This window comes from Columba livia, chromosome 5, assembly GCF_036013475.1.
Source record: "Columba livia isolate bColLiv1 breed racing homer chromosome 5, bColLiv1.pat.W.v2, whole genome shotgun sequence".
NCBI lineage: Eukaryota > Metazoa > Chordata > Aves > Columbiformes > Columbidae > Columba > Columba livia.
This window is the reverse complement of record NC_088606.1, coordinates 60873023-60891644: the sequence shown is the minus strand read 5'-3', so window position 1 is coordinate 60891644 and position 18622 is coordinate 60873023. Positions and strand designations below refer to the sequence as shown.

General features: G+C 42.2%; 1 protein-coding gene across 7 annotated transcripts in view; it reads left to right on the top strand.

Moving 5' to 3' along the window:
• Positions 1–4781: 4781 nt before the first annotated feature.
• LOC102089476 (DEP domain-containing protein 7) overlaps positions 4782–18622 on the top strand; it is a 28857-nt gene continuing 15016 nt past the window's right edge. For 2 of the 7 annotated variants that reach the window (XM_065065360.1, XM_065065359.1), the window contains exons 1-6: positions 4783–4935; positions 7200–7587; positions 9537–9667; positions 10527–10716; positions 11504–11718; positions 12751–12893. In XM_065065360.1, coding sequence (XP_064921432.1) covers positions 4863–4935; positions 7200–7587; positions 9537–9667; positions 10527–10716; positions 11504–11718; positions 12751–12893 — 1140 coding nt within the window. In that variant the 5' untranslated portion in view covers positions 4783–4862. Of the gene's footprint in view, positions 4936–7000; positions 7071–7199; positions 7588–9536; positions 9668–10526; positions 10717–11503; positions 11719–12750; positions 12894–13095; positions 13222–13313; positions 13393–13568; positions 13883–15970; positions 16117–17131; positions 17242–18622 lie in introns of those variants that run through there. The other 5 variants (XM_065065363.1, XM_065065362.1, XM_065065361.1 and 2 more) reach the window with 5 other exon arrangements.

Below are 18622 nucleotides of genomic sequence, written 5' to 3'. Positions count from 1 at the left end.
AGATTAACAGAGGTGGAAGAGAGAGTTTTCTGATTTTCATAGGGCTCTTTCAGTATTAAAAACCAACATACTGAACTTTGTATCATCATGGTGGATGAAACAGAGATTTGATAATGTTATGATAATTGTAATTTCTGTAACTCAAGCTGTTCTTTTTCCTTTACGTGAGTTTCTTTATGTGACAATGAACCATATATTGGAATCTAATTTGTCTCATCATTTCTGAATGGAATGGAGCAACATTTTAAGGGTTACTGTTTAAAATGTTCTCCTTTCATCAACTAATGCACTGTAGTGAATACAGGCATTGTTGATACTTAAGTGAGGAAAAAACAAGAGAGTAACTGTTCTAAATAACTGGAATATTTTTCTGAATTTTTATGGTAATTATTAATTGCTATGCCTTTTCAGAAACAGCCATAAAGATTGGGTTCAATAGATCCTTGTGATTATGGCATTAAAATCTTATGTATATATAAATTTAAGCTGTGTTGACATACACTTAATCTTTAAAGCTTATGTTGTTACGGGAAGATATTTGAAATCTAGAAAAAAAGTTTGGTATAAGAGAGCCTTCTGTAGTCTGACGTGTTTGAGATAAAATCACCATTTCAAATGTAGAGTCTATGCTAAACCTTCAGAAAAGTGGGTTCTAAACTCTTTTGAAAATAAGAAATTGGATAGTATTCTCTTGCAAGAATGCCTCTTTATTTCATAGTCATTTTTCAGTGAAAAATCTATTTTTTGTGTGTGTGTGTTTAAAATGTAAATAATAATTGGGACATTGAACATTTTTTGGTTTTAGAACATTTTGTTTTCCAGGTTTGGGGTCCTTTGAGTTTTTCTAAAAATTTTGAAATTGAAACACCCTTTTTCCTTTGTTTCTTCAAGAATACGTAACATTTCCCAGTCACTTAACCCAAGCATTGATCCTCTGTAGATAAAGCAACAGCACCCCGTATTTTCTGTTAATATGCCTGCACCTTTTTTAGGCAACACATCCTCCAACTTTTTTCAATAATGATATTCAGATACTTCATCACACAGTCCTCTTTTGCTTTGTGAGGTCTTGTATTCAATTATATCTCCTTCATTTGTGCCCAGAATATCTGGAAATTACAGGTGCTCTTGCATCCAAATACCGGTTGGCTGTCCAGCTTCCAGGTTCATTATGGAAAAAGCTAGGCAGCCCTTTACATAAAGAGATTCATCAGGTTCTTACTTTGTGATGATACAAGTTTCTATTTTGAGTTCTCTCTCCCCATAATCAGGGAAGACCTGAATGTGGGTGACAGCCCACAGGAACCTCTATCATCATCTTTATCCTCAAGCAGACACTTAATTGATGAATAAGTGAATCAGATCCTGAGCAGCAGACGTGCCTGAAACTGTGGCTGCTGAATTTAAATGCTCTGCTTCTCCTGTATACTTCTAATTAAACCTACAGTTCTTACTTGAGACTCAGAAATTCTTGAAAGCTTAAGTTTGTAAATTCTTCAAAACATAGACTGCTCTCTCGATCCTGTTGTAGTTGGCAGGAGCATTTCTAGATTACCTGGAAATAAATCAAAGTAGTTTTTTTCATTTGCTGTTCTTCACTATTAAAGTTCTTTATAACGGTTTCAAAGAATCTGGCACAACTGTATGAATTATAACTAGGTTGCATAATCTGTTCAAAATACATTTTAGCCACCTTAACTAGATCACGAAGTTGTTGTTCTGTGCGATTTCACGTAACATTATTAGGTAGAGAGCCAACAGCAAAGCTTTCCATGTATCATCAGACTTCCTTTGCTGGTGCAGTTTACAGTCTCCATTGGAGAACAACACCCTGCAGACCAGATTTGGGTGTATTTACCTACAGTAGCATCTGGCTCTGTCTGTAGTGCTGTATTTTGGAGCAAAGTTGCTGTTCCACGGGCAGGTAGGAATGCCACTACTAAGTTGGTCCTAAGTGATTTGATGAATTATGTTAATTATGTCTTTGTAATTGACGTTCTCTTGTGTTCAACTTCAGGAAGGATAGTTTTGGGAGAACAGAGTGGAAGGTGAAGCCAAATAGAGTGTGTTGTGCTTTCATCCTGAGATCTTTGCAGCGTAATCTAAGGAATTACACCAGCAAAGAATGACCATACTGGCTGCACCAGATTGCGTTATTTAAAATGACTATATAAGAGTACAAATTAATTTTATATATGGTAATAATTATATAAAGTGTATCTGTGCTTTAAGAAAGCATTTTATAATACTGTCATTGTAAGAAATACTGAAAGTTATATTGTGTTTTCAACATCCTTTGATAGCAGATACTGTTGGAGAGCAGCTGGCTGCCCAGACCCTGGAGAAGCTGGTGTGATGTGGTCACTGGGGGGAAGCGGGGAGGCAAAGGCAGAAATCCAGAGGAGACTGTTGGTCACCTAGTAATAAAATACTAGAATAAAAGTCTTACAACCTTCTAGATGAGCAGCTCACAGTGCATTATGCGGGGTTCACTCTGTTTCCTACAAGCAGTATTTTGACAAATTCTTGTGTGATGTCAGGTGTAATTATCCCATTAACTGATTGGTACACCCCTTTGAAAATGTTTGTAGTTCTGAGTTCTCTCAAGATCGTGGTGAACCATTGCAGAATGATGGACTGCATCGCTTTATTTCAACAACCATTCAAAAATCAATGATTTTGAAGAATTAAAACGAACCCAGGTATTTACTGATTTGCAGTTAATATATTCTGGACAATGCCTCAAAAAAGTCTAGCATCAAACTACTACAAAGTAGGGAAAAATAAAATAATGTATCATGGAAGTCTCCATTGACACATTCGTTATATATTTTTATTAGCTTCTTAAAAGACAATTGCCAAAACAGACACTTAGGTATCAAACTGTTTGGTTGTTTGGGTTTTTTTAACATCTTCCTCTCTTCCCCCAAGAAATAAATCTCTGTTTGTACTTCCTTTGTTGAAAAACAATATGTTCATTTTCAAAGGCCAGCATTTTGCTAGTTTGAATAGATTCCTTTTTCTCTGGGCTTAAGCCCAGAAACTTAAGACTTCTTTCTCAGAAAACCTTAACAAGAACTTCCCCTGTTAGAAATCCATTATTACATACTTTATTGTGCTGCTAGTAAAACATGAAGAAATGTTTGCCATAAATCTGTGGTATCTAGTTCCCCATACCAATTTTTCACAACTTACAAATATGAAGTCCATTTTTTAATTAATTTGTATGCAATGAACAGACCTACAGCACTGTGTGACAAATGAGGACAACGTAAAGCTCACCTGAGCTTCTGTGGATAGCAGACGTCCTGCACTTTACACCTGCTTGCATGAAATTCATTGTAGAACAGGCTGAAGCTTCACAGGGGGTTTTGTTTTGCGAAACTACCATCAGTTCAACAATCTGACAACTTTGAATTTTTGTATGACTTGTAATATCTGTATTATTTGGTCTTTAATGTTCATTATATACTTCTGATGTTGTGTATCATGGAGATCAATTTAGCTTTGTGTTTGCACCTATTGGAATCAGCCAAAAAATATGACTGAATTTTATGTTGTTTTAAAACACTTTCATTGACTAATAATCATCCAAATACTCCATACTTAGTCGAAAATTATGTTGGATCTCTCATCTGTTTCCTGTAGACAGTAGAAAAACCTTTTATTACCCTGAAAGTGAATTTATTATTTCATTCCAATAAAAAAAAATGCCTACTGCTGTAATAAACAGCTCATATAAGACATCACAAGGAAAATTTCAACCATATGTGGTTGTTCAAGCCATATGTCTTGATAACAAGCAAGAAACACAGTTTAATTGTTCATCCACAGTCACATATGAGGCCTATTCTTGGATTAGCTTAAATAGAACAGACCAGTTTGATTTTTTTTTAATTACACTGTAAAAATGGCGAGGAAATTGCATTTTGTGCTCTTCAACCAACAGGGTTCTATATTCTATGGCCAGGAATGCAGGGTAGCGTTTGTACCGCTGTTGGAAACATGAGGGATTTTACAGCTCTGGTGTTTGATGCTGTTACCCAGCTGAGAGCAGCAGAGCCCTTTCACACAATCATTTTGTTTGGAAGACACCCTCAAGATTGAGTAGAACCATAACCTAAATCTAGCACTAAATCACGTCCTTGAGAACCTCTTCCCTACAACTTATATTGCGAAATATTCAGACAAAAGATTAACAAGCATTTTAAACACAGCCAGAGCCAGCAGCCTAGAAACATCTTTGATCTAACTACTTTTTCTCCCTCACAGTTTCTTACTGCTTTGAATATCTTTAAATTCTCTGTATGCAAAGCAAATGTTTTCTGAGGGGTTTTTGTTTGGTTTGTGTTTTTTTGCATGGGTTCAGTTGTTCTTCTTAAAAAAAAAAAAGGAACAAAAAGAAAAGTAATTTTTCACATTGTTGCTGAACTGTTGGTCCCTCGCACCAGAACTGTATCGCTGGTAAACGCACAAACTCTTTGCTGCATTTTCTCTCTGAAAACAGTCGCTGTTTATGGATTTCGCTGGAAACATCTTGTAAATCCGCCCGGCCGCGGGCCTGGGCGCATCTCGGAAGGGGGGTTGCCTAGGTGTGCTTTCGCTGCTCTTTGCCACCGCAGGCCCTCAGACCCATATCGCTGCGGCCCCGCGTCCCCTCAGCGCTACCCCCGCCGCCATCTCTGAGGCGATCCCGCCTCGCGCGGCACGCGGGCAGCCGTTCAACCGCCGCCGTCGCGCGCGCCCCGCCCCCGCGCCCACTGCCCGGCCAATGGGAGACAGCGCGGGCGCGGCGGCCCCGCCCCCCGGCGGGCTACTCTCCCCGCGGGCGCCGAGCGGCGCGGCAGTGCGCGGAGCCGGCCATGGCCACGGTGCGGGAGAAGGCGGCGGCTTTGAGCCTCAGCGCCGTCTGCAGTCCCGCCGCCAGGCCGCCGGGTACGGGGCGGGGAGCGCGGCTGGGGGGGAGAGGGGCGACCTCAGCCCGGGCTTGGTGGGGACAGCTGGTAGGCGAGATGGGGCTGCCCCGCCGCGGGCCCGGGGGTCGGAGCCGGCCCGCTCCGCGCCGGGAGCTCCGTGCCCGCAGCTCCTCGCCCGCAGCTCCGCGCCGGCGCCTTTCCCCGCTCCGCAGAGATTCAAATCTTGGCCGCTGTCCGGCGCCGGTGGAGGGAGGTGTTTCCGCCTGGAGGCCCCGTGCGGGCTTCGCGCCTGCCCTGCCGCCCCTCACCGCGCTCGGCGGCGGAGCTTCGTGTGCCGCCCCGCCGCCCGGGCTCGGCGGCTGCGATCGTGGTGCGTGTCAGGTGCCCACGGGCGGCGGTGGGTACCGGGGAGACTCGGGCGGCTGTTTCTGTCCTGGAAGCGAAGTAAAAATCAGGTAGATCATTAATGCAACGCGAAACGTCGCTGGTTGAGAACGTTTTCTGCTTCCCCCCCCCACCCCACCCGAGCACCATAACTTTGTAAAACCATTAATACTTAGTGCCCACTTAATACCACTTACCCCAAAAGAGGTTCAGAGGCGCGTGTGTGGAAGGAAGATGTGATAAAACAGTGGTTAATGGTAACATTTTTTGCAGGTAGTGTGTGTTGATACTTATTTTAGCAACAGCAACCAGCGTTGATGTACGTTTGGTGGTGTTTGGTTTGTTTTTTTTCCTTCCCTTCCAGACAGGCTAGTCAGCTATTCAAATGTAGGACTGGAAGGAAATTCTGTATGCTGTTTTGTTTGTCCTGCCTAGCTGAAGGTGTCATCAGGTTAAACTATCAGCAAGTGCGTGCTTTGTCTGTCTTGTACTTTTAAAACTTTGGAAACTGGAGGCTCGGGTAGGTTTCTACCTGGTCTGGTTCAATGCCTTCTATTTAAAAAGCTTTTTGTTTTCCTGACCTGAATCTTCTCAGAAGCAGGTGTCTATCTGATAATAGCTCTGAAGAGAGCTGTTGCTTTCCTTTATAGCAGTGCTGGTGTGTTCAAATTCTGTTGCATTCCCTGCCTTCCCCCCCCCCCCAATATTTATTGCTCCTATGGCTTCTCCACACCACCTGACAACTTGCTAATTTCTGGGCTCTCCGGTACATCAGCTGGAAACTCTGGTGCCCAGACTTGGAATGCAATTCTCTAACTAAAGCCACTTCAGACTAAACAGAACAGAAAAAATACCTCCTGCATCTCTGTGGAAAATGTTCATGGTAATATGTTCCAGAATGAGTTGCATGTTGTTTTTTTTTAAACACTGCATCACACTGTTAATTCATTTGGTTTGAGGTCTGTCATAACCCCAGATGGCTTTCTGAAGGATTGCTGCCAACTCCTCATTCCATATTTTGTCCTTCAGCTTTTGATTTCTGTCCTCTTCCCCTGCTTTCTCTCTTAATAAATAATTCATCTGATTTACTGAGAAACATGTATTCTAAATCTAGCCTCTCTGGTAGCTGCAACTCTTCCCAGTTGGATGCCACCTGCAAACTTTATAAATATATTCTGTATTTTTAAGTCTTTGTGGCATCTGAGTTTAGCCTCTGGTCAAACTGTTAGTTGCTAGCAATGCTATTCTTAATCAGATTGGTAAATGAGTAATAGTTTAGTGGTTTTATTGGGGGAGGAAAGACTGGCTGGCTCGAGGAAGTGACATTGAGTACACAGAGCTCCAATCTCTGTTGGAGCTGTGGTAGGATAAGTGCCCAGGGAGTGGTGTCTTGAGAGAATTCTTGATCTTGTTAGTGTGATATGCTAAGTGCTGATTGTGTGTATGCACAATCCTGTTGGAAACAATGTTCTGATTTGTATCTTCATCCCTGGTTCCCTCTTCCCCTGCCCAGCTGCGTAGGTTTGTCACTGTTCATAGAGGAACTGGGGAGTTACAAGTACCTATGGCTGGATTTAGGTTGTGGGAACCTGTGCTTAGGAGTAGGTTCTGCAAGGGTAACCATTAGGTGATGGAGGAGCATGCAAAGGGGTGGTGTCAGAGTGACAGACTGAAAGAGTTAGAAGCTCCAGGTTGCAAAGCTTCAGGCTAATGCAATGAGACAGAGACTTCGGTGCAATGCGGGCAGACTTGCTAAGGCAGTAACAAAATGTAAATACATGAGCAAATCTCAAAGATTTTGAAGTCCTTGCAAGATTCATGAAAGCTAGAAGCCAGAAAGGGGGCAGTTCTTTCCTAATTACAACATTAATTTGGTCCTTACGCTTTCTCTGTTCTTAGGCTTTAGCTTGGCGCAGAAACCATTTGGAGCAACATATGTCTGGAGCAGCATTATCAATGCACTTCAAACTCAAGTGGAAGTGAAAAAGCGTCGCCAGAACCTGAAGTGCTATCATGACTGTTTCATTGGTTCTGATGCGGTGGATGTTGTCTTTGCCCATCTTCTACAGAACAAGTATTTTGGGGATATTGATATTTCCCGTGCTAAAATAGTGCGTGTATGTCAAGCTCTGATGGATTACAAAGTATTTGAGGCTGTTTCAACTAGGGTCTTTGGAAAAGACAAACGGTCTGTGTTTGAAGACAGTAGCAGTAGCCTCTACAGATTCACAAATGTCTCAAACCAGTCGGAACTTGATAAAGATTACCAGCAGTGTACACCACAAAGGTTAGTACCTGGAACATGAAGACATTTTTTACTATAGGAAAATATTATGTATTCTGGGGAGAGAAGTGAAAACTGTTGTACAACTACAGGACCTGAAGGGGAAAAAATTGATACTTTACAGATATTTGTGGGTAGAAGATAGGTAGGAAACAGCAATCCGAAGTGAGTAAATCATTCAGCCTGTGTAGTTACTTATTTTTTGTGTCTGTTATCACATTGCCTTGGGGGAGGAGGTTAGGAGGGTAGAAATTAAGTGCATTACAGATACTGATCTCCTGGGCTCTAAACCAGTATAACCAACTGGAATTCAGGTGCATCAAACAGCCTGATGCCATGGAACAATCTTTAGTCACTGCACACCTAGATCTGTCATAAACCAGTAATGCAGCCAGTTTTTAAGGAAAAAATAGGTAAAAATTGTTTTCTTCTTTCATAATCTTAGCTCTACTATACTTCAAATTTAGCTTTCTGAAATGTTTTGGGCTGTTTCTTTGTGCGCGTATGACTTATTTCTAAGCTAGGGAGCAGGCTGTTATGCTGTTGTGCTATTACATGCCATTTTAGAAGCAGAGGGAAGTGCAACAGTGAGGTTTTGTTTCCCTGTCTCTTTAGGAGTGGGCAAAGAAGGTTGAGAATGGTACTGACTAACCCATCACAAAACAGAACACATTGCTCCAAAGATATATAACTTCCCTTAAACAGTTTTTGTCAAGTGTTAACCTCTGTACATATTCCAACATATTCTTACAAGAAACACTATTGAAAATTGCAGATAGTATTGACCCGAAAAAGAAAATATCTTATGTGATTGATGTGTTAATAAGAGTAGCATATGTGAACTTCGGTGCCTCAACCAAACTGATCAGAAAATTCTACAAGTGGAGATTAAAAATGGGTAGTGTCTTGGTTCTGCTTCTCCTTCCTCTTCCTCCCCTCCCCCCCCCATTAGCTCTTGCTCTGTTCTAAAGCAAACTGTTCCAAATTTTTATTTGCAAAGAGGAGAATTTGTGAGAAATTAAAAACACTAATCAAATCTGGTATTTAAAAATATATTAATCACAAGGGCTGTTATAGCAAGACTTAAAAGATATTGGACAAGCAGTCATGAAACAAGGTTATTCATGTTCTATTAGTGTAGAATGGAGGTATTTTTCTTCTGGGCAGGGCACTGATCCATTGGGTTACATTTCTTCATCTAGTGGAAAGAACAGATCTATTGCACATGCAGCTCGTCACACACATAGCAAAGCTAGTGGACATCAAAAGGATTTTGCAGTGCCCTAAAACAAAGAAGCTATAGAAATTGAAATTAAACAAATATTCTTGGAGGAATAGTAATTTTGTGGCTGGAGTTGTTACGCTGTCTGCTCGATAGCATATGAAGGCAGTTGAGAAGGACCAGTGAACACACAGGAGTGGGTGACAGATTTCTGAAGCCTTTGATTAGCTGATGGCATGAACAAGCTTCCTAACTTGAGGAATGATGTTGCTACAGAGCAAGCACCATCTAGGTTTTTGAAAAGAACAGCTCTTAAATTGTGTCCTTGCTTCACCGTCAGGAATAAGGTCTTAAAACTCAGGAGGTTTTGAGGGTAGAATTTTGTTTGGGTGGTTGAAAAATAACTTGCCCTCTTAACCACTTCCTCTTAGATTTTCTCGGTGGCAACTGAGGTAGCTTCCTGATGCCAGCTGTGACAAGTACTAGGAGAGGAATTGTGCACTTGCATGCCACTGTTGCACACAAATAATTCTTTAAGGTATCATACATTCTCTGGTACGACTTGAACAGAGAAACTGTCAGGTAGTGGAGAAGGAGAAGATTATATAAATATTTATAGAGAGAAAACATGTTTTTAATCTCATGTTTATGTGTTACATGCTATGTTTGGATATCTGTATATGTGGACATGTATATATATATGATATAAAAACTGGGTTTTTAATCGCAGACATGAGAAGAGCATGTTGTTTCACTCTACTCCTGTCAAACCAGAAAACTTGGAGGACCTCTGGGAAAACCTAAGTTTAAAGCCTGCAAATACCCCTCGAGTAAACGTTTCGGACAGTTTGTCCCGTCAAGGTAAGTCAAATAATGTTGCCATCATTTGTTTGTGGGAGAAGGAAGATAATCACTGTAGGACTGGAAAGGCTTATGCCTGACAGATTGGAGACAGTAAAACTGACTCTTGTAGTATTTTGTTTTGAACACATGTCATAACAAAAGCAAATTATATTTGTTGCAGGCTTGCTTTTTACCTCTATTTCATCAGACAGGACCCATTGTCTGTAGTTGAATTTTGTAGAGAAGAATATGCAATTGTGTAGCGCATTATTTCAGTTAGGACCATTTTTCATAATAAATAAATTACATACACTACTTCTGTGCCTGACTTAATCACGGCTAATAGTTGACTGTAAGGTAAAACTCTTTCCTAGCTTTTTAACTGTGCATCTGCACCATCCAGCACTCCCTCGATATTTGTGAAACTCTTCTTGACAATTCATGTCATCCCTCTCAGACTAAACTATGACCTAAGGTGCTTTATCCTTGGGTTAAAAATGCTAATGCATGAGCCAGATCATAATTGTGGAAGCTGTGGTAAGAATAGTATCACTGTTATTTTTTTTTTAATCCCTTACATAGAACACAGATTGCTTGCAAATTAGAGCACAAAGAATGTAGGGCACTTCAGACCTATCTAAAAAGTGGTTCTCGTAGTTAACCAAACAAATGGCTAATTCTGGCCTTTTGCAGTGATAAAAAGCACTTAAAGGTGATAAGGGCCATACTCTCTGTGACTGTAAATCTTTATTTGGGTTAAATTAATCTGTTAGGTTAGGACTGGTGGGAGGAAGGGGGGTTGTCTTGTTTGTTTTCATAATCTCTCTTTGTGCACATGCTGAATCTCCCTGTGCTTTGTGTATTCCACCCTTCCCAGTTATTAACGAAGTATGGCAAGAACAAACAATTGCTCGTCTGCTGCAGCTTGTAGACCTTCCACTCCTTGAGTCTTTGCTTGAGCACCATGAGATCAGACCTCAGCTTCCACAATCAAGGAAAGGAACTGGATATGTCATCACAAGTAACTACCTAGATAGAGAGGTTCTCAAGGCCTTCAGTGACTCACAGTAAGTATTCATTGCTCGCCTCTGCAACTTGGAAAAACTTGCTGCTTTCATGGGGATGTAAAGCGCAGTTGATCTTTGGGTAGAAATTTAGTAATCTCCAATACTGCAGAAAGGATGTGAGGAGACCTGACTGGAATAACTGGTAAATAGCAGTTGCTAAGCTCTAAACCGGAAGTACCTGAGACAATTTCTGCTGACACTGAAAGTTTTTGAACGCAGTGATAGTATTTGGTAGTATTCAGAGGGGAAATTGTTTGCATTGAAGGAAGAATAGAGCATTTTGCTATCATATTGAAGTTTTTTCCTTTAAACTATTCCCTCACAAGTAATTTTTTGTTTCTCGTACTGTATTTAAAAAAAACAACCAAGAGCACTGAGCCTGAAACTGTATATAAACGCAGTTATAAACGTAGTCTGAGAAACTTTTACCAGTCTGAATCAGATCAAGGTTCATGTTTCTGTTTATTTAGCAATAACTACGTCCTTGTCTAACAGTAGAGGACATCACCAACTTAAGGTTTAACTGCTTGTGACTGTTCACGTGTGTGAGTTACTAATTCTTCATCTTGATTAAACACATAATAAATAGGTATATGGCTATGTTCTCTGCCTGTGTCAGAAAAGTGTCTTGCGTGTATGTGAATTTCTGATGTATCTAAGAACCTACATGTGCAGTTTTCACTGTGATTGAGAAACCAGTCTATCTACTTTCTGTGAAAAACAATGCAACCAACTCTGAAAGGCATCAGTAAGTAATGCTACAAAGATAAACCGCTCTGTCTTCTAGGACAGACGAATGGCTCTCCGCAGCAATAGATTGCTTGGAATATCTTCCAGATCATATGGTGGTAGATATTAGCAGGAACTTGCCTGATCAACCAGATAAAGCAGACACATGGAAACTACTGTTGTTTGAAAATATTGGTAGATACTACAGCCAAAAAAAGGAGCCACTGTTAAGCCATGCACCTGAAATTCATTCAGGGATTGCAGAACTGTTAGGTAAGTAAAATAAAGCTGTGTTCCTAAGCTTATGTGAGATATGTACTGACAAATGAATATTTACTACAGCAATCAAGCTTCAAGATTGACTTCTACACGTTTTCTTTAATTTCTAGTCATGAAGACTGTGCTTTGAAATTTTGGTCCTGACTGTATGAAGTTCTGTAGTTTTTGTTTAGGTCTATGTAGGCTGTGAAATTGGAGTGCTATAATTTGGTAGTAGTTGGTATCTGTGGAAATTAAATATCCACGGGAAATTAAATATAAACATGGCCTAATGTTAAATATTTAGGCCATGAGATCTAAACTTAATGCTGTGTGGATGCTTTGTACCCCATTCACAACTCTCTCCTCTTTCCTACAGAAATGCATTTCTTAAATTTTGTTTGGACACCATTTTAGAAAGTTGTTGGTGTTTTACTCATCAATAAACACAATCCTATTCCTGTTCTTCTTATTTTTCATCCTTTTCTGCCTTAATTATTCTTCTTGTTCTTTGTTTGTGGGAATATTTTGCATTTATATCCCACTCTTCCTCCCTATGTGATAAACCTACTTCGTTTAAATAATTCACACATCTAAAATGGGTATTCTGCATAGTAAGGCAAATTAAAACTTAGCGAAGTCCTACAAAATAGATTGCAGCTAGTTCATCAAACTACCCCATTTATCTAGGACATAATCCTCATTTCTTGGGCGATATTTATTTCCACAACAAGAGGTCATTCATTTTCTTTACTGAAAAATGAAAATGGTTCTGTTTTTTGCGTTCTATTCAAGATGCTGAACTGTAATTGAAGCTAATTGAAAGTGGAAATTCTTAAATATCAGGCTAAAAGCTGGGTGTGGGCTATTCTCACATTGCATGCAAAAAGCTCTCATCAGCCTGCGAGAAGTTTTTGTGAGAATGAATTGCCTTTTTTGATCAGTTCCATTTAGAGAGATGAACGTCTGTTCAGTGGTTAATTTAGATGTTTTATTGTAATATTTATTCAAATAAATATGGCAACAGATACCTTTCTCTCCCCCTAGTGAATGGGAAGATGGAGCAGTGCTTAGAAGCTGTTCAGCTCTATTTGAAACTCCTAGACAGCCAAGTCAGGGAGGAGTTCAGAAGGCTACTGTACTTCATGGCTGTTGCAGCACATAATACAGAGCTCAAACTACAGGAGGAGGTAAATGCTCATGCTTAACTGTTACTTGTTGCTTTACACTTACTGAAATCTAGAGGTCCCAGATACTGGTCAGAAGACACATTTGTAGCTTGAATCTGTGACTACCAGAAAAGCAATGACTCTAGAAGAACAAAGGTGATGCCCTTTTTAAAGGGCGAGACTAATTATCCTCTTCTGGTCATCATTTCGCATTATTCTTTAGAGTGACAACAGGATGGTTGTGAAAAGAACATTCTCTAAAGCTATTATCAACAATAAAACTTTATCCAGAGGGAAAACTGACCTCCTGATCTTGTTCCTCGTGGATCACCAAAAAGATGTGTTAAAGGTAAGTGCTAGAAAATGATCAGGGTTTTGTTATCTTGTATGCTTATGCAGAATTGCCTTGTTCTAAGCTGCTGTCTTCTCTTTCTATTCAAGATCCCAGGGACCCTGCATAAAATGGTCAGCAATAAACTGATGGCTTTGCAGAAAGGCCAGGATCCTAGTATGATAACAGGTAACAATTTGAACGGAACTTTATTACTCTTGTCATGCACCCAGATAGAAGGGACTGAGATGATGCAAAAACACTTGCTGCAACAATAACTGGCCTCTGAAGGAGGGTGAATCTGTAGAATCTCAAGGTGGTCGAGTGTGGTGTTAACTGTCTGAATATCTCGTGTTTCCTTTTAGGCTATACCTTTTGCCAAAAACTTGATGAAGGAGAGTATCGCTCTAATACTGAGAAGACCACAAAAGATGAGCTATTATCTCTGTTGAAAGCTATTGATGAAGATGCGAATCTCTCTGACAAAGAGAGAAAGAGACTGCTGGGTCAGTTCCATAGTAGTAATCCAAGTATTTTTATGCAGTATTTTGGAGACAGAGTTACTAATATGTGTGTGTGACTTTAAATATAGGTTGCTTTCTATCCTTCAGCATTGAAAACACTAATATATTTGTAAATCTTTTGTATTCAAGTATCTAATAAAATTATTTTGTGGAAATGGATGGAATTTATAGAATTATTACCAAAGCAAATGGTACCCAAGTTTAGACTGCACTTAGAGTTTAGCTTTGCTCATTCTTAATTGCTCTAGGGCCAAAATAATCCTTTGTTTTCCTCACCTAAAGACAAGTTTATTGACTTTCTTTATTCAAGCATCAAAATGACTGAGATGGGAAACACTGAACAAGGTCTCCCTCTCAGCCTCCTTTTCCCCAGCACTGAATTTTATGCTGAACCTTGCCTTTTTTTCTAACTGGCCTTGCACAAGGTGTCTCAATCACATAGCATTGATCTCTGACTTGCTGTGTAACGGAGAGAGCTGAAGAACATCTTCTGCTTGATATTCCACAGCTTTTCTTCAAGCATGCTGGCTAACTATACTGTGCAGGTACATGACAAATTACTATCTTATTTTAAGCTAAAATGGCACCATATTGAGAAAGTGCCAGGGAAAACTACTTTTGTCCAGCTGAATTTTACTCTGTACCCTGGTTTCCCATTGAATCTCCTGGGAATGGTAAAGATATTCTGGATTTGGTTGCCACAGAACAGACTGTTTATTTGCTGGTTGTCTTCATCCCTGCAGTGCTCTGTCTGTAAGTCTGATGTCACCAGCTGTAATTAGAAAAGAGCTGGAACAAATGAAAGGCCTTTGGGTTTTCTTATGGCTGTACGCTTTATCTGTGTCTAGTCACAGTGGAAATCCCAAGCTGTGCAACACTGGCAATTGCAAGCAGGAAAATATATAGCATGATCAGAGATCTGATTTTGAGTCTTGTGGAGTTATCTTTGGGTTGATGCCAGCAAAACTTTGTTAGAGTTACTGTTGCAAGCAATCACACATTTTGTGCCATGTGCAGTGTCCATAGAGCTCGGTTCTTTTATTTGGGGGGGGAAAAAATAGTTTAAATGTCATTTAATCATGAAAACAAAGTAGTAATATCTATTACAAACCCATGTGGTGAGCTGTTCTTAAAAAACAAATCCTATTTGAGATGCTACTCTGTAATGTATCACTCTTCAGTCTCTACTGGTGTCTGTTGCCACTGGTTTATCGCTTCTCCAGAGCACTTTCTCTGCAAGTGAGACCATGACCTGGTGTGCAGCAGGACAATGTATTACTGTGTTGTGACGGGGGAGGGAGGACAAATGTGTAAGAGGCTTATTCTAGTCAGTTAGAAAGGACTTCTAAAAGATAATCAGTTCTTGAAAACTAATAGCAGTGGGGAGGTGTAACCCTTTTTAGTAGTGATTTCTTTTTAGTTCTTAGTTTTAACTGAAAGCTTTTGATTATAAATGTACTTTATTGGAAAAAAACATGTTAAAATGTGGGGGTGGAAAGGCAGTTTCTTCTTGGAATTTCTGATGATATTTTTCTTAAGTTACTTGTGGTGTTGCATCGGTTGCCTCCTCACCAGAAGTATATCCCTTTTCTGACTCCTGATTCTATGTGCTGCCTGGGCTGATCTCGCTGTAAGAGGATGAGATTTCCATCTCGAAAATGAGTTCCTGCCCGTGGGCATCGCCTGCTGGTGTGCGAGTTCTGAATTACAGCTGTCCCTGCGCAGTGTGAGTCACTGGGCTGTGGTGCCAGGATGGTTTTCAGGGTACCGAGGAGCTGTCTGTGGAGAAGAACAGGGCAGGAGAGATGCTGGGAAGGTTCACGGGTGGGTATAAGGCAGCGTGGCCTTTGGCTGGGTGTGGTACAGCTCATTTGACAGTACCAGAGATTGAAGTTGAACTTGAGACACTACCCTGTAATATATCACTCTTCATTCTCTACTGGTGTCTGTTGCCACTGGGTTATCGCTTCTCCAGAGCACTTTCTCTGCAAGTGAGATGATGACCGGGTGTGCAGCACGACAATGTATTACTGGGGGACATTGCGATGGTCGCTGGATGAGGTGTCTGTAAGTGAATCAACACGGAAAAGCTGTGGCTTCTTTCCCTGCTTGCTCCCGGCCTAGAACAGCGCTTTCATTTGCTGGGTGGATTTAATGTAAATTAGCACAGTGCGGGGGGTACACACACCTATTTAACTGTGTTAGGGCGGGTGGAGATCAGCGTTACACCAGGGGCCGGCGTGCCAGGCTGGGCCGCAGGCGCAGCCCCGCGGAGGGGCGGTCCCGCCCCTCCGCGGGGCTGCGCCTGCGGCCCAGCCTGGCACGCCGGCCGGCGGGAGGCAGCCGGGGCTGGGCGGCAGCTCCGTTAGAGCCGGTGGCCGCGGCGGCGGTAAGGCGGCGGGGAGGCCTCCGTTGGGGCTGGGGCGGCGGGGAGGGCCCCAGGGCCGGGAGCGGGAGCCGGCGCGGTTCCGGGCGGGGGCTGTGGGGCCCGGGAAGGCCTGACTGAGGAGCTGTTTGCCGGGGAGGGCGCTGGATGGAGCGCTGGCCGAGGGAGGCTCTGGCACTCCCCGTGCCTCGCCCGTTTGGCGTGTGGGAAATCATCCCCCCCCGCGGCTGCGCTGCCGGGTGGGTTTTCTGTGGGGCCTGTGGATGGGCCGCTGTGGCGGCTGTGGCTGGAGCTGCCCCGGCTGGGAAAGCAAAGAGAGAGCGCCCGGGGACTCCCGAACCCCTGTGGAAGGATCGCAGGGAAACTGGTGCTGTGCTGGGGAGGGCGAGGGGGTTGGGGAGGTTCTCCTTCCCCTCTACTCTGCCCTAGTGAGACCACATCTGGAATATTGTGTCCATTTCTGGGCCCCTCAGTTCCAGAAGGACAGGGAACTGCTGGAGAGAGTCCAGTGCAGGGCAACAAAGATGATGAAGGGAGTGGAGCATCTCCTGTGTGAGGAAAGGCTGAGGGAGCTGGGGCTCTTGAGCTTGGAGAAGCGACTGAGGAGTGACCTCATTAATGTTTACAAATATGTAAAAGGTGAATGTCACAAGGATGGAGCCAGGCTCTTCTCGGTAATAACCAATGATAGGACAAGGGGCAATGGGTACAAACTGGAACACAGGAGGTTCCACTTAATTATGAGAAGAAACTTCTTCATGGTGAGGGTGACAGACACTGGAACAGGCTGCCCAGGGGGGTTGTGGAGTCTCCTTCTCTGGAGACATTCCAGGTGTCCGCCTGGACACCTTCCTGTGTAACCTCATCTGGGTGTTCCTGCTCCTGCAGGGGGGTTGGACTGGTTGAGATTTTGAGGTCCCTTCCAACCCCTGACATTCTGTGACTCTGTGAATGGCAACATTGCTGCTGCCTGGTGTGGTGTTTTTGTTCTGCTACCTTGTGTGGTCTCTTCTTGTAGATGCACCAGGGCCTCACGCAGAGCAGGTCGTAGGTGGGGAGAACAGCAGGAGTTCACAAGTGGCCTTTTTGACACGGAAGAGGGACAGAGCATCATCACACTGAGCTGAGGTTCATCTTGCCTTTTGCTGGGTTATGTGATAAAATGGGTTTTGATGTGGCAGGTGAGCAGAGGAGAGAGTGTTGGGAGCTTCCCAGCATCTCTCCTGCCTGGTTCTTCTCCAGAGACAGCTCCTCGGTACCCTGAAAACCAGCCTGGCACCACAGCCCAGTGACTCACACTGCGCAGGGACAGCTGTAATTCAGAACTCGCACTCCAGCAGGTGATGCCGGGAAGAACAGCGGCTCTCAGGGCTTCTGTGTTTGGCCTGCAGGTTGGGGCACCTGTCCAGTCCCTCATCCAGAACAGCGGGGATGCTGGAGCTGCTTCAGTCCTGTGCATACTCCACAGAAACACAGTGGAGTTTATTTAATGCTGGTGTGCATCAGATGATTTGAGGACCTTTGGTGAAAAAGAACCTGTGGAAAATATTCTGTTTGAATTTTAATTTGTTGGGTTTTTATCTTGTGCTTCTGTTTTTATTGAAAGTAAATTGAAGGAAAGTGCCAAGAAGTAGATTTTGTTCTAGTAAGAATCATAATTGTTTCTGTAAAAGGCAAGATGATGATCACACTTTTGGAAGAGGTATTGTCAAGCTTATTTACCTAGTGGAAAGAGGATTTGTTCTAGATGTATCCTGGCAAATAATAGCAGTAATCCAGCAGAAAAGAGCAGACTATTGCAAACCAAACAGATAAAGCAACAAGGGTGCCTGTTTACCTCATCTGCTGAACAGTCATTTGGTAGAATGGCCCAGGAGTTCTTGTATCTGCTTTCCACAGCTGAAATAAGACTTTTTTTTTAAACAAATGGTATTTAAATGAAATAGTTTGTTTTGAAACTGTAGCTCGTGATCTGCCATTTTATGGAAGGCGCTGCTTTAGGATGTAGTCTGCGTGGTGGGCAAAGCTTGGGATAGTAATTATGAGACTGATTATCATCTTGACCCTGTCATTTATTATGTATTATTAAAAAGTCTTCTGTGAGCCCTCAGGCGACTCAACTCATACGTCTATTTCCTCTGTGTAAGGTATCTTGTAATGTTTCTCTGCTTTTCTAAGGGTAGTGAGGATGAAGTGCAAGGCATGTACGTTAAATACCTGAGTGTGTCTTGGTTGCGTCATCTTTGTGCTGCAGATTCTGACTTCAGGAAGGTGCTCTGTGGAAGAGAATGGACAGGGAGAACAACATTCTGGTGGAATGGATGTGGAAGCCTTTATGATAATGCTTTTTTTTCCTAACCAAACTGAACAACATGTTTCCCTCCTCTGTTTAACCAGCCCTTATTTTTTTAACTGCAACTGTTGCAATGATCTTCTCTGTTAACTGCTTCTTTATTAACAGTGCTGCTTGTCTTCTTGCTGTGATAGTGTTTGAGCTAACAGACCTTTT